Source organism: Arachis hypogaea, chromosome 19 (assembly GCF_003086295.3).
Source record: "Arachis hypogaea cultivar Tifrunner chromosome 19, arahy.Tifrunner.gnm2.J5K5, whole genome shotgun sequence".
In the NCBI taxonomy this organism is placed as follows: Eukaryota; Viridiplantae; Streptophyta; class Magnoliopsida; order Fabales; family Fabaceae; genus Arachis; species Arachis hypogaea.
In genome coordinates this window covers 154,049,289-154,073,648 of record NC_092054.1, presented here as the reverse complement: position 1 = coordinate 154,073,648, position 24,360 = coordinate 154,049,289, and the positions used below count along the sequence as shown (strand labels likewise).

Below are 24,360 nucleotides of genomic sequence, written 5' to 3'. Positions count from 1 at the left end.
TATTCATCATTAATTGATAATCACAGTTGACAATAGAGATCCAATCAATTTTTTCACTCTAGTGTTTAGAAAACAATCCATTGTTTCGATTATAAAATCGAGATTAGTGAATATAATCTCTAATTTTGTAATTTTTTGTTTCGATTTTTTATTCATAAAATTGATTGGGTAATGAAAAATATTTTTTTTATCTTTTAGTAATGGATTTTTTTGAAATAAAATAAAAAATTATTATTTTTCAAAACCCAAATTTTCAACTTTAATTTCTCAAATACGAATTTTTTTTATGCAGAGCAAGGCGAATTTCACCCCAAATTCTAAAAAAATTGCTAACTCAAATTATTAAACATCACAATAGACAATGACAACTATTATCAACGTTTCCGGAGTATATAGGAGTACAATAATGAGTTTTTTTTTTAATTTATAATGAAAAAATTCTTATTAAATATGGTTTATTCCCGTGTATCTATGTATTTTTTAAATTGCTTTGATGATTTCAATCGATTGAATAAAAAAACCCCACATACCGTGCAAAACTCAATCGATTATGTATCAATTCCAATCGATTGAAGTTTAGGCTGAATTTCAATCGATTGGTTTGTGCATTCAATCGATTGAATTTCTAACAAACACGATTTTCCCAATCTAATATATATGTAAACGGATCAATGATAAAATTATGATCGATTAAGATTGGAAAATATTTATTACGATTAATGAAAGATCTAATTTGTTATTGTTTTAGTTTTTTATTATTAATAAACATGATAGATGAATGATAAAATAATAATTTATAAAATAAAAAATAGATTTTATAATTAAATAATATATAAAAGATTAATTTGTAATTAAAATTAAATAAGGACTATTTAGCAGTTATTAAAAAATTTAAAAAACATGTTTTGTTATAGGACCATCGAATCCGGTGCACAATATCTTCTAGTTTTATATATCAATGACTAGTCTGTCGCGAATCTGAGTTCTATTTAAGGGTCTGCTGCTGGTCTATAGGTTGCTTCCTGCACAAAGTGGTATTCGAATCCTCGATACTTGCTTAAACAAACGAGTAAGTTGACTACTTAATCAACTCAAGTTGGTTAGGCATATAACAACTTTTTTTTTTTGTTGAGCTCCATTTAAGAGTCTGTCGCAGGCCAATGAGTTACTGCATACATAAGGTAAGATTCAAACTCCCGATACTTGTTTAAGTGAAATAATAAGTTGACCACTCCATCAATCCAAGTTGATTAAGCATATAACCACTTAATCAAACTAACTTGGTCAAGTACTCAAGTGTTTTTTTTTTTATATGGTGGAGAGGTAAATAGCCAAAATAGTAATTGGGCCATCAACCCTGCCAACTGAATTGGACATTTGGGCTATCTGATGAGAAAGATTCATCAATAGCATTGGCCTCTTAATCTTATCATTGAAAAACATCCTATTCTTTTTCTCAAAAAACTATTCAACCCAAATTAATATGATTCGAGTTTTTTTTTTTGGTAGACAAAAAAAAAAAAAACCTAAAACAAATCAGTAGAATAAGTATTCAATAATTAATTGATAAAATAAATAATGTGTTTATTTTTTATTGTGAGTGACTCTGTATGACAATCAAATCATGGAACTAATTGCAGGATTTATAGGGTCAAAATGATATATTACTTTAGGAAGAGAAAAATAAAAGGAAAAAGAAAAAGGCCAGTGGTAGTTAAAGGAAGTAAACAAAAAAAAGAAGCATAAAATTAAAGTTAGCATGAGATTGCTTTTTGTTTAGATCTTGAATGTCCTGCAGTTTGCTTTGAATAAAGGAACCCTATGCAATGATCCAGTATATATATATTTTAATATCATGATTGGTGAACATTTTTAAGTACAATATTACAATTAATTACAATCTTGTTTGTATCTAATAATTAGAATAAAGTGATAAATAGATTTAAAGAATTACACTTCGAATATATTGATTTTTTTAAAAAAAATACTAATAAAATTCTCTAAGACACAGATATAGACACATTATCTTTAAAAATTAGTCCTATAATTATGGTAAAAATTTTAATTTAAACTAATTTATTCACGTTTGTTATCCTAAAAGACTTTATTAATTTGTTTTTTTAAAGACTAATCTATTCCAAATATAAATTTTCAGAAATTTATTTATCAATTTATTCTAATTAATAATTATTCACTCAACTAGCTTAGAGCCTAAGACAATTATTAACCAATTCAGTCCAATACTTCTTGTCATTTTCTATCAAAATTCAATAATTTGAAATAATCATTTCATTAATATCTAATTAACCGTTTCTTGTAGGAAACAGCAAAGGTCTATTTACGGATCCTGTTATTTTCTTGATATATCCAGTTATCCACTAAGTTTATTATGGGCTCAAGGATTATGATTATGATGCTATTATTCCTCTCCAATCACCATCATCTTAGTTTAATAACTAAAAAAAACTATAATATTAATAATCGTTCACTCAAGTAATAGTAATAAGATGCTTCATTATTACTCCATTGATACAAAAATCACTTGGTTACTCTAATGACCTGATTAATTTTCATTAATTCAAGTGAGAAGAATACTTATTAATTAGAACTAAAAAGAAAAAAAAAAGAATAATATATTATAAAAATCAGTTATGTATATTTATAATAGAAAAGCTAAGGCTTCTAAAAATTAAGTTTTGACTATTGAGTATAAATGTGAACAAATTGCAGAAAACAAACAAGGGATAATAAATTAAAAGTTGAAGGTGAAGACAAATATATTATTATTAGGGGAGTTTCCTAGTCTTGGCAATATCTGAAAAGCTAACATCATCACAATAAATAAATAATGCATGTAAAACAGTTTTGATTATCCATATCATATATATGTATATACATGTAACATTTTTCTTTTGCTTGTTTGTTTCTAAATAACCGTACCATATATATTCTTTTAATTATATATATATATATATATATATATATATATATATATATATATATATATATTATATTGAACTGAAATTGCAAATGTCATTTCGACAGAACATCCAAATTAAATAAATATATTGAATTATAATGGTGAGGCCCCCTTCTATAATAGTATATATAATAAGTAGGTAAGGAATGGTAATTATAAATTAATTGGTGGTAACTTTAATTAAGTTAATTAAAAAGAATTTAAGTGTAGAACAAATGATTGATGTGTTGGCTAATAATAATAAAGTTCTCTTTATTATTTGTATATATCTGTTTCAATAAATTCAATTTATAACTGAATATTTGAACCTTGAACCACTGCGTATGTAGTATACATTCATATATATATATATATATATATGATATTTATTTGCTTACGAAAATAAAATAGTAATATATATATATATATAAGTATTCCGAGAGTGAGTAAGTAATTTTATTCTAATAAATTTATTGTCTTTTATAATAATATCATAGATCTATAATTATTTTTAATTTTAAAATTATTAATAAAATAAAAATTAATATACTCCGAACACACACAAGAAGTAGGTAGGTGTTGAAAATGAAGTCCTAGGCAAAACGTGACGTGTACAATTAAGGAAAAGTAGTAGTGTCCATATAAATATTAAATTAATTTTTAGACGAAAATTCAGCTGTAGTTATTTTCAGTTCAAAGCTGTTAAATAATTTGATTAATTTGACTAAATTTTTATCTAATAGCTCTCAGTTATTAACTTTACGTAAAGTTGATTGCATCTGAATTTTCACATAATTCTTATATATTAACATATAAATATATATAGAAAACTAAGAGGGTACTAGCCAAAAATCAGCCAAATACTTTTGGGTGAATCCAAAACCTCTACGTTGATGGTGCTTATGCCAGACATTAGGATGTTTCTTTTATTAAGTATCAGAATGTTTCTTTTTCATACTAGATGGATGTTCTTTTATATATTTTATAAATTTTTTTATGTATTAAGAATTGGGATTGTTAGAAGTTCCGTGATTTTCGCCTCTATTTTTTTAACGTATCATTTAGAATTTTAATTTAGGGGTAAGAAGCAATTAATATCAAATATTATAAATTAAAAATAAATAAAATTAATTAAATATAATTATAATTTAATTAAATTGTTTACTTTTTTACTGATCACCCTCTTGATTTCATATACTTTTCTATATATTATTTAATCTATTTTTAATATATATTTTATATTAATAATTAATTTTAATATAACGCTAATAACATAATTATGGTATTTATTGAAAAACATTAATTGATTGAAGAATGGAAAGAAGCAATAGCAATGGATCCCCCACACACCATATGATAATTAATAAATGAATGTATATATATATGTATTAATGTGTTGCCAATTTTGTACGGTAAGGCACATAAGAGCAATGAAACTTGGGCAAAGTGGAAACAATACAAGAGAAAGCAAGAGCTTAGAAGCCACGCCTCTTTCGTCCTTTTTTGCTTTGCTTCCATCTTTACTCACTCACTCACTCACTCTATATATTGTGCAAACGAGCCAACATTAATTCCTTGAGTGACTACAATTCCAAAGAAAACAAGAATATGGAGGAGGGGTTGTTAGGAATAGTAGGAGGCTTGAGGCACCTTTTGGTTACAATATTCTTGACAAGTTTAGGAGGCGTAGTAACCATGCCGGTTATGACGGATATCTCAATCGCCGCCCTCTGCCCCGGCCAGGATCAATGCTCCCTTGCCATCTACCTCTCCGGTTTCAGCCAAGTCGTGAGTAATTCTATATTTAATTTTTTTTTCAATTATTTGAGGATTCTCAACTATGATATTCACGTAAGTAATTATTTTTTTTTTAATTTTAATATTTAAAATTTACTTTAACTAAACTTTGATACACAAATCTACATACAATAATGTTAAGTATGTATCTAGGAATGTATGTGCTCTGTTATCTGAACAACCTTAATTAGCTTCTTAATTCTGCTGAAGATTTTGTTTCATTCATAATTAATTATATAATACATGTTCGGCATTGTTTAACTTATCTCAAAAGGTTTTCAGGTACAACTTTTGGACCTACCTATGTTACATTTTCATTCTCCCTTTCTCTTTGGTAGATATTAACATATGCCATTGTTTTTCAGTTGGTGCTGTATATATTATAGGAAAATTTTTAAGTATATTGATATACTGTTGTTTTAGTAATTTTTAACTATTAATCGTAATCATAAATAAAACAGTTTTATTAAGTAGATAATAATTTTTATAAATAATATGAACAAAAAATTTTAGAATTGATCTAATAAAGTAAAAAAAATACTTTATCTTCGTACCTAATAAATTAAATATTCAGCTATTATTAACTATGTATGAGTAAATCGAATAAAAAAAAATAATCATCTAATTAAAAATAATAAACATAATTATCTACATACTTATTAAATTAAATATCTAATATATTCATTGTTCATATTATTTAGAATTCTTATTGTTTATCTATATTTTTTTTAAATAAAATATATAATATATATTATTAAAATCAACATTAAAATTCATTAAATATTGATGTACCGATACACTTACAAATTTTCCTATAAATTATATAGTATAGATAATTAGTAGTTCTAACTCCGAGGCGTTAGATATAAAACTATATAGAAACACGACAAATGCGATGTGTTTAAAAACCATAATCTCCGCCCAACACTAATGTCTCCTTTTATGGGATTATCCATCCTTCCATTACCCTACCATGCAATGGAATGGGTCCCACACACTCATTTTATCTAGAATATACTTGTCCTTGCTTAACATTAATATTTTATTAAGTTTAATTTTAATATATTATTTAAAATATTTTATATAATCAAATAATTATTAAATCATCAAATGATTGGATATACATATAATTTTTTTAAAAATTAATAATTCATAGAACATTTAATTAGATTCTATGCTATTAAGAAAAGACGTGGGGCATAACAAAAAAAAATTAAAAAATATTATATAATTAATAAATATTATTTTTTTATCGATTAATAATAAGTTATACTCATATTTATAAACGTTTTATACACAAAAATATATAATTTATATTTATATTTATTAAAATTTTATATACATAAATTAATACAATTTGTATTCATATTTTTTAAAATTTATACACATAAATTAATAAAATTTATTTGTTAAAAATAATTTAATATTTATACTGCCTAAATAATGACTAATACCCAAGAATTTCTCAAAAAAATTTATCCAATAATCAATTAATAATTTAATATAAATAAATTTTAGATGTAAAAGTTTGTTGTAACTGTTCTTTTTCTAATTCTTCTAACAGAATCTTCTTATTTATTGGTAAAGCATTAAAAGGCATAAAAAAGCATTACAAACTATCATCTTCGGCAAGGGAAAAAGTGTTCATGTAAACCTATTTTTATTGGATGGCAAACCCATATTTTAAATATCCACCATTATATTGGATAAATTGTAGGTATTACGAATCGGTGGAAACTCAGGTGCAGTCGACTTCACGTGAAGTTGATAGCTGAGAGTCGTTAAATAAAAATTTAGTCAAATCAGTCAAACTATTTAATAGTTCTCAACTATCAACTTCACGTGAAATCGATTGCACCTGAGTTTCCACGTTACGAGTTATATACATAAACAATTTTAGTGCTCATATACACAATTTGCACAATTGTGTGGAAGCACGTATAGAAAACTATATATAATGCTACAAAAACTTTGTGTCATGCCACATCTTTTGACACAAAATTCCGGTAAACATGACTCATCACCATCCCAAAATACACATATTTTCATTTCTCACGGTGAAAAAATTAGGCTCCTTATATCAAACTATATCTATATCATCACTTTTTTCCTTCTATTTTTGGCTGAGAAAATTTGAGCAACCACTTCCACCAGAAAAAAACACACAATAAAACAGCCACGAAAGTAGGAAATTCAAATAATAAAGTGCGATGCTTTCCTATATGTATATAATTTAGTAATTAATATATTAATTTGTGAAAGTGACCGAAGTATATACAAATAATAAATTATAAATGACTTGATGTCTTACTTACAACCTAAGTTACGGTCTTTAGTTGTGCCGTCTTTCTTGCAACTTTTGACTTCTAACTTGTAAGACTTATTAATTACCTCATCTTCTATTATTACTTATTTTTATTACGGTCTCGCTACGTTACCAATAACATATTTGTCAATTTCTGTCAACTTTTATTTATAATTATATTTTATGAAAGTGTCTTTATGGATGTATTTAATAAAAATGTCTTTTTTATTACTGTGTTTAATAAAAGTGTCTTTATAGATATATTTTTTAGATGTGTCTTTTTATATATGTATTTAAAATATAATAATTAATTATTATTAACAATAAATTAACAGATAATATGTTAGTACCTTATACTTTTCCTTTTTATTATTATACTTTAGGCTTTAAGCCTTTAGAATATAGATAGCATCTCTCACTCACCCATACCCACTTAGAAATTAAAGTTGGCAAATGTATTAATCAACAATCACCCTAAAATTTAAAGCCAATATATAGCTTTGTATGGTAGATTATTAATCCAATTTAGTTGTTATATCTGATTCACACATTAAAATTAAAAGCTATATATAGCATTCAATGTGACCCAAACTAGCTTTAATTTATTATTATGTGACTACGACCATTCTTTATTATGGTCCATCTCTGATTTGTATCGTCACGCAAGCAATGTATATGTATATATATGGAAAGAATTTCAAATGCTCTTTAAAATATCCATATTCTCATCATTTTAAGCGTTGATTTTAATTATAAAAAATATATATTATATATTAATTAAAATTAACTATTAAAATTATTAAAATATTGATGTTTTAAAAATATTTTAAATAAATTTTTAAAAAATTTTTAAATATACCATCATATCAATGTATCAGTGATTTTTAATCGTTGATCTTAATTATATATATTATATATATTTTTTATAATTAAAATTAACAATTAAAAATAACTAAAACACCGATATGACTATGAGAGTACACTTCAAAAATTTCCTAAGTTTTATGTATAGTATGGTAGTTAGTTTTGTTACCTTTTTTGGTATTTTAATTACGTAACAATTGTGCATAAATGTGGAAAAGCATATGTGGCGTTATTAATGGAAGAAAAGAAAGAAGAAATGAAATGAAAGTTTTTGGATTGTAGATGAGTGGAGTGGGATCAGTGGTGATGACGCCATTAATAGGGAATTTATCGGATCGATATGGCAGAAAAGCTTTGATCACTCTTCCTCTTATGGTCTCCGTCATTCCTCAAGGTAAATAAATAAATCCTATTTCAACAATTAATTTTCGTCATATATAATTGAATTTGCTTGTCTAATCTAATTAATATAATTATATATTAAACTATATATGTATCACACTAACTAAAAAGTAGAGACAGTAAAAAAAGACAGGTTCTATGAATATTGAATAACAAAACAACAAATTGATGTGATATATGGGATTGCATTTGTTTACAAAGACAGGATATTGAGATGGGATATAAAGACATAAAATCGTATTTGATAAATGAGATATAAATAGAGACAATGTGTTCAAAAATATTGAATTAATGTGTCTTGTGTCCATTCTAATAGGAAGAATATGAAGACACTAACAAAAGACACAACTTATTTTTTATTTTTTTATTATTTTTATTAATTTTTTATAATTATATTTTTTATTATTATATTTTTCGTCTCAAATTATTTAAATAAAAAAAATAACAATAAATTAAATTTTTATAATTTATTATAATTTATCACTAAACAAAATACAAAAACATCAAATTTTATATTTTTTTCTTTTATATCTTGTTATCGTTACCTTATTTTATCCGATTCTCAGAAAGAAACGGAATCTAGAAGGCACGCATTTGTAAAAAGCATCTCATTTGTTCTTCTCCTTTATTCCACGCCCTGTGGAGTTCTTTTACTCATAGTGTTTGATGATTCCTTTTCTCCACTCTCTGTTTCCTATATTATCCCTTATTACTATCAATATTCTTTTTTTTTTTTTAAAGAAAAGGAGCAACTATAGCTGTATAAGTAGGTATAAAGAAAAAGTGTCATAAAATAATCATTTCATAATAAACTAAACTAAACTAATCTAATCCAGCCTTTAGAATCTATTTGTTTTCAACAAATAAAATCAAAATTAAAATTTAGTATTGTATTTAGTATTTAATTTTTTTAATAATTAAAAATTTTTTAATAAATATTTTTATTTTATATCTATATTTATTTTAAGTTAAATAAAATATTATAAAATTTAATTATGTATATTTTATACTAAATATAATACAAAATTTTAATTAAATTTTAATTTTTTAATTTTTGTAACTTTTTTTTAATATTTGTCTTTTCCAAATCTAAATTATTTTGTTAGTATTAATAAATTTTAATTATAAAATCTAAATTTTAATTCTAAATTTTTAATTTTCTAAAAAATAAAAACTAAAAAAAAGTATAATGAAATAATTGATTAATATTAGTTAATTAGAATAAATTTGTATCTTTTTTATCAATTATTTTTATTAATAATAAAACATGTAAAGAAAATATACATAGAATTAAAGCATAAAGAAATTTTCAAATGATAAAAAAACATCGTTATTCTAATAATTTGAATCATTAATTTCAATTAATTTATATTATAAATATTTTTGTAATTAAAATTAATAATTAATATAACTAAAATATGGATATTATCTACCTAGGCATGGGAGTTAAAATTGAAGGTTTGGACATACACACTTTTTCCATGTAGCTTGAAACAGTGTGACTCCCACATAAATGTTAGAGCTGTTGCCTAAATAGTAATTAACTAATTATTCATGATTACTGATCCATATTTGCCGACCCAAAAATATCATCCAACAATTCCCGATGTTACACACACACACACCAAAACACGACACATCACACATGCAAAACTGGTTCAAAAATCAAAATTAAAATAAATAACTCAACTTTGTCTGAACCTTTCAGTTCACCGCCTTCAATTTCTCATGTCACTCTTAGCTTTTCTTTAAAAATGGATCCTTCAATTTTTTTTCATTAAAAAAAAAAAGTAAAATATGATCTCACTGAGAATTTTATAAATAAAACAAAAAATATATAAAAAAATATTAAAAAAATTAAAAATTATATTTTATTTTTTCAATTTCAAAAAATTAAGAATTCTCCTTTTTTCTTCTCTTTAAAGATATTAAACACTCTTCGCTCTTCATGCATGACACATGCATACTCTATGAGCTCAATTTTTTCGTTATGGAATCTATGAATGTGATGTGCCTAGATATGAAAATAAGGTGTGTTAGATCAAATTATGAGACAGTTTTATGTGAATAGTAGGAGTTAGAACTTAGACCCTATAAATTTTGTATTGGCAAAAATTACTTAACAAATTGGAGGATCCGATTTGGCGGGGCTGAAATTTGAATTTCACACCATGCAAATCGGACGGTGCGTTTTGTATATATATATATATATAAATTTTTGTATAAATCCATATTCTTAGCTACAACTCAAACCGTCTGACAAACTATGAAAAACTCGCATGGTCTAATTTGTGGTGTTCTGACACCACACACAGGTCAAGCATCTTTCTTTTCCATAACCGTGTCCAACCCAACCTTTGCCTCCATATTGAAATTAAAAAGCATACTCTATGCATTATCCTAAGTTAAAAAATAATTTAATTATTATACTACTTTTACTTTTATAATTAAATTTTTTTATATCAAATATATTAAAATTAATAAAATAAATTTTTTTTAAAAAATATATAATAAAAAATTTAATTATATTTTTAATTATACATATTTTTAATTTATAAAAATATTTAATTAATTTTAATATTTTTATTCTAAAACTATTTAATTATAAAATAAAAAATAACGTAAAAATTTAATTAAAAAAATATAAAAAATTATTTAAAAATTTAATAAAATTATAAGAATTATTAAATTTCAAAAGATCAATAAAAATTTTAAAATTTATTTTTCAAATGGCAACTTAAATATTTTGATTTAATTTTGTTGAAGTGATATTGGCATCTGGGAGGGACAGAAGATTCTACTATGCATACTATGTGGTGAAAATTGTTGCTCACATGGCAGGCGAAGGAAGCTTCCACTGTCTGGCTCTTGCATACGTGGTACTACTTTGTTCATTCCAAATCTCTGCCACTAATTAAATAATTAATTATGTAATCTGTTTTTAATTATGTGTTATACTTAATTACATGCTAGGCAGATAAAGTTCCATTTGAGAAACGAACATCAGCATTTGGATTACTTGCTGGTGTGGGATCAGCTTCATTTGTTTGTGGAACTTTAGCAGCTCGATTCATTCCCACTCATTTGACATTCCCTGTTGCTGCTGTCTTATCCATGATTGGTTTGGTCTACATGAGAATATTCCTTGATGATACTGTTCCTGCTGCTGCTACCATCAACCAACCTTTGTTGAAAGAGGATCACTCTTCTTCCAAGGACTCAACTCCAACATTCAAGAAACTCCCTTCACTTGGGGACTTTCTTTGTATGCTCAAGTGTAGGTACGTGTCACATTTTCATTCGATTCGATTTAGCCTGCTCAAACTTATCTTATTTTGTATTCATTGGAATAATTGAGTAATATTAGATGTAATAAGCTATGATGTATGGAACAGGATACGCCACGAAAACACGGTATATGTATAAAATATAAAGTATTTTTTAGATAAATTGTAATGATATTTTAGTATTTTATTGATATTAAAATATAAATTAATTTTTTAATTATTTTTAATATTTTTTTTATTATATAAAATATTTAAAATATATTTTGTTTTAATTAATAATATATACTATTTTTAAACTCGTTTCAAGAATATATGTTAAGAATAAGATTGGACACCTTGACACGTGATGGTATTTACATATGTTTAAACATGTCCATAGAATAATTTTTTATTAAGATACAGTTGGACACACGCGTGTCGAACAAGTGTCGATGTGTGTCGTGTCCGAAATGTGTCTGATACGAGGACACGAGTACACGAGAAATCAAGAAAGTGTCCGTGTTTCATAGGTAATAAGTATAGGTCCGTGTCACATTTTGATTGGATTTGATTGCTTAAGATTTAGCCTGCTCAAAGTTATCTTATTTTGCATTAGTTGGAATAATTGAGTAATATTAGATGTAATAAGGGTGTAATATTCGATTGTGTGTTATATAAAATTAAATTTTAGGAGGTTGAGTTACTTATTATCTTAGACAAGTTTAATAAATTTTGCAGCCCCACATTTTCACAAGCAGCAGTAGTTTTGTTCTTCAATAGTCTTGCAGATGGTGGCTTGATGGCTTCATTGTTGGTAACTTTTTTACTTTTCTCTAACAAGATTAGAGTCCATAGAGTAGTTATGGTTAATCTTGTGTAACTGAGAGATTAAAATCAATGACATTTGCCATGGGATGCAGTATTTTTTGAAAGCACGTTTCCAATTCGACAAGAACCAGTTTGCGGATTTGATGATGATTTCAGGAATAGGAGCAACGCTTACACAAGTAATTAAGCTTTACTTAGTACTCACACCCTCTTAATTATTCAAAATCAATAATTAAATTTCACTTTGGCATGCAGCTACTTTTGATGCCAATATTAATACCTGCTCTAGGAGAAGAGAAGTTGCTCTCAACAGGGCTCTTAGTTAGCTGCATCAATGTAAGTTTAATTTCCACATATTTCTTGTTTGATTTGTAACATAATATAATATAATACTAACAAAGTTTTATTAACAATTAATATGGTTATGCAGATGTTTGTGTACAGCATATCTTGGGCAGGATGGGTAATAATACTTTTCTTCCTTCTAAAATCTTCTTATTTTGCTTATAGTATTATACATTTCAAGAACAATCCTTGAAAACCATGCAGGTTCCTTATGCTCTAGCAGGTTGTTCTATTTTTGGGGTTTTTGTGCGCCCAAGTGTAAGTTTCTGTTCCTATTTGGTAACTTACAACTAACTTTGAAACAGTAATTTCATATCTCACATTGTGCTTGGTACAGATATGCAGCATTGCATCCAAACAAGTTGGTCCTAATGAACAGGTACCCTTACTCAAATTAGATATGAAAAATGAATCATGATTCAGTTTTAGCTTCTTATTAGTTTAACAGATTAGTGTACTTGATTTGATGCAGGGAATGGTTCAAGGATGTCTCTCAGGAGTTAGTTCCATGGCGCAAATCGTTTCTCCCTTAATATTCAGTCCACTCACAGGTATCAATCATAATTAGTTACCAAATTAACCACTATGTATTTGTATATAAATAATTAAATACACGTGTTGTTTCGCACATTTTTAATGTGTATTTTATATTTCAACATATATTCTATACGAATAACTGATTTTTTTGTATAGTACTACTACTAAGTATTAACAAGATTCTCTTCCAATTTTAACAATGCAGCATTATTCTTGTCTGAAGAAGCACCCTTTTATTTTCCTGGGTTCAGTATAATGTGCCTTGGCCTTGCAATGGTAAGTTGGTTAGAACGAATGAACCGGTTTCTTTTAATAGATATGTGATCCATTCATAGCTTATGATGATACCTACCTTGCATTTCAGGTTGTTGCATTTATACAGAGCTTGATGATCCGAGCCGCTCCTCCTATCGGAAAAATTAGCAGCGGCAGTAGCCGCTGCACGGATACATTGGTATGAGGTGGAGACATGATCTTGTTTTCTGCTTCAACAAAATTGTTCATACTTACACCCTATGAGACCATGAATTACAAGACAATACAAGCAACCATGTTTCATGTTATAACTAATGAGCATGGATTCAAGTATAGAACTATATACGTTGACACTAGGGGGGTAGGAAACAGAACATCAAATGCAAAGCGCAGCTAATTAATTCTCGTATGCATAGTATATATACACCTAGACATAGATTGTTTATATCACTAGATAGAGTAGCTTTTCTAATATTCCTTTAGATTACATTATAGTTTTTGCAGACAGGATCTTAGTCCATTTGACAGCTTTGTTGTAGAATGAGAAATCTGTCTAATGTAAGGACTTTGTAATTCCTATATTTTGTTATTTATGAATTATTAATGGTTGAATTTTGGATAAATTAGATGTGAATTGCATAATGCAACAAGTAGCTCTGATGTATAAGGCATGGAGCATTGCTGTAATAATCTAGGTAGAATTTTTTTAGTGTACATGATCATTCAGAATTCCTATAATTTTTTCTATAGTATCCTCTAATTCGCTAGGCTAAAGATTAATCTGCCGCAGATTAAAATTTTACTTAAAGATTTGCTGCTGGCAAGCACAAAGTGGAATTGGAACCATATAATTTGTTTATGCGGACTATTGGTCTAATAATTAGACCAACCTAAGTTTTTTTTTGGGGGTCAGAATATCCTCCAATGAACATACGTGTTGTTATAAAAAGCCCAATAAACTTTTGTAATCCATAGAAAAAAAAAAACACGATATTTAATGAAAAAAGTGGGTGACCTTCGTCTTGAAGCGTAGATAAGTGAGTTGCAGAAGCAGAAGAAGCAAGTTGAAGAAGAAGAAGAAGAAGCTTACAGCTTTGTTTTAATGGAGATAGCACAAAAGGTAGCACTTCCTCTTCTCCTCACAAAAGGTTCCACTTCCAGACACCACTCTCATTCTACCAATGCTATTTTTTCAACACCCACAACCTCCACACCTTCTTCTTCTTCTTCTTCTTCTTCTTCTTCTTCTTCTTCACCTCTCATCCACCACCTCAATTCCGACTCCACCTCCTCCTCCCGCCGCCGTACCTCCACCTCAATCGGCAAGTCCTCCGACCCCAACCGCGGGAAGCCTTGGTTCAATCACCACCGTCTCTCTCCTCCAGCTCAGCGTCTTCTTCAAACCCTAACCGACGCTCAATTCCACGATGACTCTCTCGAATTGGACCACCTTCTAGAATCTCTATTCGACCACCACCAGCAGCAACTTCCAAATTCCTTATCCTCTGATATTCTCGCCATAATCAAGGCCTTAGGGTTTCACAAGAAATACGACCTTGCTTTCTCCGTCTTCGATTGGGTTCGCCGCAGAGAGAAGGAGCAAGCTAACTCCGCCTCCCCTTCTCTCTTGTCTGGCTCCTCCATCGCCGTCATCGTCAACATTCTCGGCAAATCGGGTCGGGTATCATGTGCTTCCTCATTGCTCCACACTCTCCGGCACGACGACGGAGTCGAGGTAGACGTCTATGCCTATACTTCACTGATATCTGCTTTTGCCAGCAATGGCAGGTACAGGGATGCAGTCAATGTCTTCAACAAGATGCAGCAAGAAGATGGCTGCACTCCTACATTGATCACTTACAATGTCATTCTCAGTGTTTATGGCAAGATGGGCATGCCTTGGTCTAAGATCATGGCTCTTTTTGATTCCATGAAAAACAATGGGGTTTCCCCTGATTTATATACTTACAATACCCTAATTAGTTGTTGTCGTCGCGGTTCTTTGTACCAAGAAGCTGTGGAACTTTTTGAACAGTTGAAGCTTGCCGGGTTTTCGCCCGATAAGGTTACCTATAATGCGCTGTTGGATGTGTTTGGCAAGTCTAGACGCCCCAAGGAGGCTATGCAGGTGCTAAAGGAGATGGAGAGTAATGGATTCTCTCCCACTTGTGTGACTTATAACTCGCTGATATCGGCTTATGCCAGAGGTGGTTTGCTGGAGGAGGCTACACGGCTTAAGAACCAGATGGTGGAGAAAGGGATTAAACCGGATGTGTTTACCTACACCACCCTTTTGTCGGGATTTGAGAGAGCCGGGAAGGATGAGTTCGCAATCAAAGTTTTCGAGGAGATGAGAGCCGCAGGATGCAAGCCTAATATTTGCACCTTCAATGCTCTTATCAAGATGCATGGTAACCGGGGGAAGTTTGCCGAGATGATGAAGGTTTTTGAGGATATCAAGGTGTGCAAGTGTTCGCCCGATATTGTTACTTGGAACACCCTTCTGGCTGTGTTTGGACAGAATGGAATGGACTCCGAAGTCTCGGGAGTATTCAAAGAAATGAAGAGAGCGGGGTTTGTGCCAGAGAGGGACACCTTCAACACCCTGATAAGTGCTTACAGCAGGTGTGGTTCCTTTGATCAGGCAATAGACGTCTATAAGAGTATGCTGGAAGCAGGGGTGGCTCCTGATCTTTCTAGCTACAATGCTGTTTTAGCTGCATTGGCTCGAGGAGGGCTTTGGAAACAATCTGAGAAAGTCCTTGCCGAAATGGAGGATGGCTGGTGTAAACCTAACGAGTTGACCTACTCTTGTTTACTTCATGCTTATGCCAATGCTAAGGAAATTGAAAAGATGAATGCTTTGGCCGAGAGAATATACTCTGGCTCTATCGAGACACATGCTGTTCTTTTGAAGACCCTTGTACTGGTAAATAGCAAGAGTGATCTCCTAATGGAAACAGAGCGCGCCTTTTCGGAGTTGACGAAAAGAGGAATTTCGCCTGACATAACTACTCTGAATGCAATGATTTCAATATATGGGAGGAGGCAAATGGCAGCTAAAACCAATGAGATTCTGAATTTCATGATTGAGAGTGGATTCACTCCAACTCTGACTACTTATAATAGCCTGATGTACATGTACAGTCGTTCTGAAAACTTCCAAAAATCAGAAGAAATCTTACGGGAGATTCTGGAGAAAGGTATGAAACCCGATAGAATCTCATACAACACGGTCATCTATGCATATTGTAGGAACGGTAGGGAGAAAGAAGCGACACGGATATTTTCCGAAATGAAGGATTCTGGTCTTGTTCCTGATGTTGTAACATACAACACGTTTATTGGAACTTATGCTGCTGACTCTTTGTTTGTCAAGGCTATTGAGGTAGTTCGATACATGATAAAGCAAGGATGCAAGCCAAACCAAAATACTTACAACTCCATAGTTGATTGTTACTGTAAGCTCAATCAGCAAGAGGAGGCAAAAGAGTTTGTTGAAAACCTTCCTAATCTTGATCCACAGGTTTCCCAGGATGAACAGAGAAGGTTGCTGGAGAGAATAGCAAGTAAATGGCAGTAAGTTGTTCCATGTCCTATACCTGAAAGATGCACATATTATAATTGATGCTCTTCAACGGGTGGCAGTATGCATGTTTCTTGAGGCTGCTATAATTTAGCTATAGGGTTGCTTTATATATGTAAACAATATTCAATCATTTTATTGATGTACCATACTAGCTGTACAGGAACTTTCAGTTGTTCGTATGTGCAAAAACAGTGCAAATTGGCATATATGCCATCTTGGTCATGTCACAAGTTGAAGAAGTTTATGGTTCCTGTAACAAAATCCATCCCGTTTAATAGGAGTGCATAGAATGTGTAGGGAAAGAGAAGAAAAAGAAATATCCATGTAATGAATTGTACGTAAATAAACCATTGATGATTATACAGATGACCTTCATAACTATATTATGGACATTGTTGAAAGATCCTGTCTCCAACAAATTTTACTATAATGCATGAAAAACTAAACAATATACAAAGACACCTAAACTAAAATTCCATATGATGATATCATCAGACCGGAGAATATGTGGTGACCCCATAGCCATAAGCAGCCAATTCACTCATGAAATGGGGAATATGTCATCATCATTGTCTTCATCTATGTCCATAAACCTAAACTTGAGATCATCCCAACCATGTCCTTTATAATTGAAACTTGAATTCAGATAACAATTCGTCTCCTGAAATAAGTTCAAGTGATCCACCAGCTTATGATATGCATTGCATCCACAGCACTGCCAACAATTTCAGAAACCAAAGATAAAAAAGAAATTGTCACCAATTTAATGTACCATTTTTTTCAAATTTTTCCGAATAGAGATCCAGAATTGAGAGGCAAATTACCCGTAATGGATCCTCTCAATTATTAAAAAAAAATTGAGAGAATAAAGTGTGATTTCTAATTCTTTATTGCTTTCTCTCTCATGTTTTTTCTTGCTCTCACTTATAAAATTAATAGTGAGAGATTACACTTTACTCCCTCAATTGTTAAAAAATATTGAGAGGATCCATTTCCCAAATTACCTGCACAAACACAGTTCCATCAGTGTAAGCATGAGGATTGATAGCCCTTGTAGTTCGCTGGCCACAGATGGTGCATGTAAAAGCCACGAGCATTCTTCGCCGAGGCGATTTTGTGAAGAGAGACCATGGGAAAGTGGAGATGTTCCCGGTTCCTGATTCGCCGTCGTGGCCAACTGCAGGAACAGAGGGCCCTTCCATCCCTGACCCTGTTGTCCATCCTCTACCAGCAGCAGCACTTAGTACCAATCCCATAGCAGCATCCTAAACCCACAACAATTCTCAATCAAAATTGAATTCTTTTTAATGTTTTCAGGGCAAAAAACTTTAAAAACAGATATGTTTTTATCCATATTGCAAAAGGTTAGGCATTTAGGTTCAGAAACACATTGAAATAACAAAAATTGAGCTTCTTTTTTTTTCATGACCCAACAGAACTATAATACAGATACTCTAATAAAATTCGAGATATTTAAATTTGAAGAGCAAAATTACATCGAAGCTTAAAAATTAAGAAGGAAAGGGAATGAAAAAGGCACATACTTTCGAGAGCGGAGAAAGGGAGAGGCGGCGATCGCTGAGAACTGGGAGGAGGTTGGCGTTGGAGTTGTCGTTGTTGATTTCCATGGAATTGGATTGGGAGTTTGAATCATGGTCGTCATCACCTGAAAAAACAGAGAATGAATTTGAAAGATTGATGATGAAATCGAAAAATGATTATGGTGGAAAGTGAATAGAAGAAGAATAGGAGTACGAACGCTTGGAAGATAAACGAAAGTGGAGGGATTTGGGAGAAAGGGAGAATCTTCTTGTTGAGGGGAAGATGGAGAAAGGGGAAGAAGGAGATGGAAGAGTTGCAGAGGAAGGTGTAGCCAAGGTTTCCATGAATGCCACGAAACACAACAAAACAAAACAACCTCGTCTTCTCTTTTCTCTTCTCTTCTCTTGTCTCTTTATTTTCTTTTCTTTGCAGAGACCGCAAAAAATATCAGTGTCTCTCTGCAAATTATAATACTAAAAATAAAATCATGAGGTGATTAGTGATGACTGATGACTGAGAAATATGGTGCTACATTGGGCCCTTGCGTTTTTCTGGCTATTGATCTATTGGGCTTATTAAATCAGGCCCAAATTCTTTCACTGCCCAATTAAACACTAATAGTTAGCACCGCAAGGCTTGGTTGAGTGGCAATTATATTTGCCTTGCTCTAAGGTGCACCGGGTTCAAATCCCAGCTGAGGCTGGTTGTGGTTTAAAGAACCCATAGTACCCATGGTAGTGTGTGTGAGTGTGTTGTGTGGGTGTGTGAAACATGGGTGTAATGCCTAGGATTGGGGGCTGTCCAATCCGTTTGACCAAAAAAAAAAAAAAAAAAAAACACTAATAGTTAGTGTAACTGTCTAAGTTATAAATACCAAAAAACAAATCACTTATAAATTATAATACCAAAAACAAAAAGCAGTAAAAGTTAAAAAAATATATATATTTAAATTGAAAGTTTAATTTGAGTTAATATCGATCCATGAACTTGCACGCAATGCTCAATTTAATGTCTGAAGTTTTTTTTTATTTAGTTTCAATTTAATGTCTGAAGTTTTATTTTTTTTATGTTTAATTACTCTGCAGGTCTCTATAATTTTACCAAATTTTCAATTAGATCCTTATACTTTTTTTTTTCAATTGGGTCTCTATACGTAAATTTTTTTTTTCAATTAAGTCCCTGCCGTGTGTATAACGTTAAAGATAACAGAATATTCTTAATAAAAAACGAATATTCTTATCATTTGGTTGGAGTGGCTAGCTGAACAAACATGTATTATTCCAAAATACCCAAAGCACCCCTTGCATTTTATCCCAAGGAAAAAAAGAAAGCCTAAGGTTCTCTGGGGAGAACGCGTCAGTCGTCTCCTGCTTCCCCTGTTTCGGGCCGTCGTCATCATCCGTCACTGGAGTCATCTGCAAGGAATGCTTGGTGGCTTGCCGTCCGTCGCCTCCTTTCCTCTGCACCGGTCTGCTCTGTTCTGTTCCGTTCAGAGGTGGTCAGCGCGTTTTTCCGTCGCGGTGAAGCCTATCGTCGTCGCTGAGCCGTACCGAGTGGAGCCTCGTAGCGCCTAGCCTCCTGTCCCCGCGTTGTGCGTCTACTCCATCTCCCTGCAATTGAACTGTTTGTCTGAACACAGGTTAGGAAAAAAAGCTTCTTTCTTCAATTTTAAAAGTTGATGTGTATGCTAATTTTTTTTTAATATGACATTGGTTGAATATCTATTTCTTGAATTGATTTCTGGATTGTTTTGATAATGGTTGATTTAGGGTTTACAATATGGATATTTCTGTACATGGATTTTGTTAATGGGTGAATTGAAATATAAATTAATTTTGCTAATGATAAATTTTGTTTATTCTTGATTGTAGCTGTGATGATGTTGCTTTAAATGGATTTGGTTTCTGTTTTTATTAATGTAGTGATGGGAAATTCAGAATTTACTATAGACATACATCACGGTGGCAAGTTTCATTGTAACATCCTAATACTTTTAAACTGAGTTAAGCTTTATTTGAATTATATTTAGTAGCTGATATTCAAAACCTTGCAAAAATTTTTCTTTTTAAAACAAATATGAAATATTTGTATAAAATAATTTATATATAAAAACATCAAATAATTAGTTTTTATTAGAATAGTTACTAGTTGAAAAATATAAGTGGATCTGAAAATACTAACATGAAAAACGACGTGCTAAATTATGAAGGCACAACAATGACAAGCTTTACTCATACCAATAATCACAAAAAGAAACATCATAATTACAATTGCAATCACTTAATAAAGATGAAACAAGACACCTAAGAAATCCTAATTCTCTTAACTTGTTTAAATATGACTGAAACAATAGCCTATTCTTTCTTCTTAAGATAAACGCTTAATGTTTCGTATCTACGTTCTTGATGGCTCGCTCCTAATAGTGCACTTGTCTTTTCACCTCAACTAAGCAGTGTATTGCTTTGTGCCGCATTCTTCCTGAAGATGGTACGGAGAGAGGGGTGAGAAACAAAAGTTCTTAGTAGTTTATCTATATGGTGTCATCGTATCCATCCCCAGCCACTCCGAGTTTTAAAATAAAAATAGTGATAATGCAATGTTGTTCAATTATTATTTTCAAAAGTTCTTATTAGTCGGAGTGGTGTGACTTTTAGATGCTTCTCATTTACTTATGTTATGACATGTGTAATGCAGACAAAATACCTATAGCGTTAAAACATATAAATATAAACTCATAAACTTTGGTATGATGTCCTCATAGGCCATAAAGCAAGGCAACATAAATAATAAACAAGAGAAAAATAGTAACATTGGCATAACTAAGTCAAATAGAATAGATCTGAATAAAATAAAGATCTTAAACAATATCACCCATCGAATTAAAAAGAACTTTGGATAAAAGAAGGATCTTTAAATGAAATAATAAACATACCCATAAATTAAAAAGGATAAACGAAGAACAATCATTATCACACTTTTCATTGTACTTTTCATTACTTTTTCTCGTAGCTTTTATGGAAGGTATTGAGTTCAAACCGGTATAAAAAGTGGGAGTCCCCTTCCCTTATTGAAGGCTCTTATCCCAAATATTTTGGCGATCACATTCCCTTACCGAAGGATCATCTCGATCGATCACCTTCCCTTACCGAAGGATCATATCGATATCTTGTCTTTGGGGGTCACCTTCCCTTACCGAAGGATCATTCCCTCAGTTCAATTTACAATCAAGGTTATTTAGACATACACAAGAAGGGAGTCATATCAAAAAAAGATATATTATTATATAAAATTGATGGGATAGTTCCTTCCCTTATCGAAGGTTCTTATCCCAAAGGTTTGCTGATCACCTTCCCTTATCGAAAGATCATCTCGATTATCTTGTCTTTGAGGGTCACCTTCCCTTATCGAAGGATCATTCCCTCAGTTCTTTAATGCACATAAGATTGTAATTATAATGCATAATGCGTATGAAGAAAAGAGACATTATATCAATACGTGTAATGCTAACATATATGTTCAAAAACATTTAAGATATGACCTATAAAAATTAGCACAAAATTCCCTACCTCGAGTAAAGTTCTGATAGGTGTTCCGATGCAAATAGATGCGGTTTGTTAGTGAAGAGAGACTTGTTCCATAACTAGAATTTGTGTATACTAGAATGTTTTGTATAGAAAAAGGGAATAGAATGAGAAATGAAGGATCAAATAGCTCTCAGGTATGTGCAGATTATGTTAGGAGGCATTTAGGAGAAATCTTCAATCTGGATCGTCACTTTGTGAGCCCTATAACTTTTTCTACGTTTGAAATTTGGAAATATCTATTAGATACAAATTTATAGAGAATTGAATTAGCTTTAAAACGAATCTTAAACAAAGTCAATCGGATAACCACAGCTTGAGATATTTCCGAAAGAGGAGTGCTAGGGGCCAGCAACTTTTGTGATTTATAGCCATCAAATATCCATCAATGATGATTTTAATAGTGTGAGATTGGTGTGAGATTTCATCCAATGGCTCACTTTTCTTTGCTGGTTAGATGCTGGCCAGAATTTAGAAAAGTTGCTGGCCCCCTAGACTTTCCCTTTCCGAAATACTGTTAGTATATCAGGCTGGCTGATAAGAGCACGATTTTCTACTATGAAAATTTGTAACCGATTTATCTACCTAATTTAATTTGAATTTGATTTTATACTGAACTTAAGGAATAGAGCTAGTATTCTTATCTTTTCATATAACTAAATATCATTCAAATCTAATAAATGTAGAATTAGTTATGACTATGTTTTAAAAGGTTGTTTACTGTCGGTTAGAGATTTACTACCACTAGTGCTTTCATATGTTTAAATTTTAAATTCAAATATTAAATCATTACCATTTTAATTAATTAATTAGTTATTAAAAAAATGACTTGATTTAAAAAGTTGGGATGTTACATTCTCACCCCCTTAAAAAAGAATTTTGTCCTCAAAATTCGTGTCTCCTAAGAAGATACTAATTCAACCTGACTTATCCTAGTAGATTTTATCTACATTTTCTTTCTATAGGGATATATCATATATGATAGTTCCAACATAAGTAAGTTCAATCAAGAAAACACAAAGACAATAAAAAAAACACAAAGACATGCATGTACTCTCGGTAAAAAGACCTTAAAAAAATGAATTTGCATATGAAAACTTGGATGATAAACATATTGTATGCATGTAAAAGAAGGAAAGAAAGGAATAATGCTATAAAGATAATAGAGCATCATACGACAACAATATAAATGATAAATAATAGAATAGAACATGACGCATACCAAACATATTTTTAATATATATATATATATTGAGAATGTCTCATGTGCATTTTTCTATGTCTTTAAGTATGAGTAGGGTGTTTTTAGACAATCCATATTTTGACCTTTAACACATGTATATTTTGATCAAATAGTTATGACAATAAGGCTCAAACAAAAATATTTAGGGGCACACTAACTTTGACTATTAGATGATTACATATCACATAGAAAAGATTTCATTGTATAACACTAATTATAACTTAATGATAATAATTTAATCTGACAAACATAGAATATGGCCCTATGGGATCAAATTGCTCTGATACCAAAATGTAACACCCTAATACTTTTAAACTGAGTTAAGCTTTATTTGAATTATATTTAGTAGCTGATATTCAAAACCTTGCAAAATTTTTTTTTTTAAAACAAATATGAAATATTTGTATAAAATAATTTATATATAAAAACATCAAATAATTAGTTTTTATTAGAATAGTTACTAGTTGAAAAATATAAGTGGATCTAAAAATACTAACATGAAAAACGACGTGCTAAATTATGAAGGCACAACATGACAAGTTTTACTCATACCAATAATCACAAAAAGAAACATCATAATTACAATTGCAATCACTCAATAAAGATAAAACAAGACACATAAGAAATCCTAGTTCTCTTAACTTGTTTAAATATGACTGAAACAATAGCCTATTCTTTCTTCTTAAGATAAACGCATAATGTTTCGTATCTACGTTCTTGATGGCTCGCTCCTAATAGTGCACCTGTCTTTTTACCTCAACTAAGCAGTGTATTGCTTTGTGCCGCATCCTTCCTGAAGATGGTACAGAGAGAGGGGTGAGAAACAAAAGTTTCTCAGTAGTTTATC

The 24,360-nt window shown here is 30.5% G+C and overlaps 3 protein-coding genes across 3 annotated transcripts; 2 read left to right on the top strand and 1 right to left on the bottom strand.

The window, feature by feature from the left end:
* The first annotated feature begins 4,366 nt into the window (after positions 1-4,366).
* LOC112777162 (uncharacterized) lies at positions 4,367-14,181 on the top strand. The gene is made up of 13 exons (XM_025821459.3): positions 4,367-4,747; positions 8,208-8,319; positions 11,094-11,206; positions 11,301-11,608; positions 12,332-12,407; positions 12,514-12,600; positions 12,677-12,757; positions 12,852-12,884; positions 12,971-13,024; positions 13,104-13,145; positions 13,239-13,317; positions 13,509-13,579; positions 13,668-14,181. The coding sequence occupies exons 1-13, from the start codon at positions 4,568-4,570 to the stop codon at positions 13,761-13,763; spliced, it is 1,332 nt and encodes a 443-aa protein (XP_025677244.1). The 5' UTR covers positions 4,367-4,567; the 3' UTR covers positions 13,764-14,181.
* Positions 14,182-14,660: 479 nt separating this feature from the next.
* LOC112777161 (uncharacterized) lies at positions 14,661-17,548 on the top strand. Its single transcript, XM_025821458.3, has one exon. It carries the CDS (start codon positions 14,661-14,663, stop codon positions 17,139-17,141), a length of 2,481 nt encoding a protein of 826 aa, XP_025677243.1. The 3' UTR covers positions 17,142-17,548.
* On the bottom strand, positions 17,465-19,213 carry LOC112777163 (uncharacterized). Its single transcript, XM_025821460.3, has 4 exons — positions 18,907-19,213; positions 18,692-18,813; positions 18,152-18,412; positions 17,465-17,862 (listed from the first exon to the last, which is right to left on the bottom strand). Exons 1-4 carry the CDS (start codon positions 19,031-19,033, stop codon positions 17,689-17,691), a joined length of 684 nt encoding a protein of 227 aa, XP_025677245.1. The 5' UTR covers positions 19,034-19,213; the 3' UTR covers positions 17,465-17,688.
* Between the last annotated feature and the right edge of the window lie 5,147 nt (positions 19,214-24,360).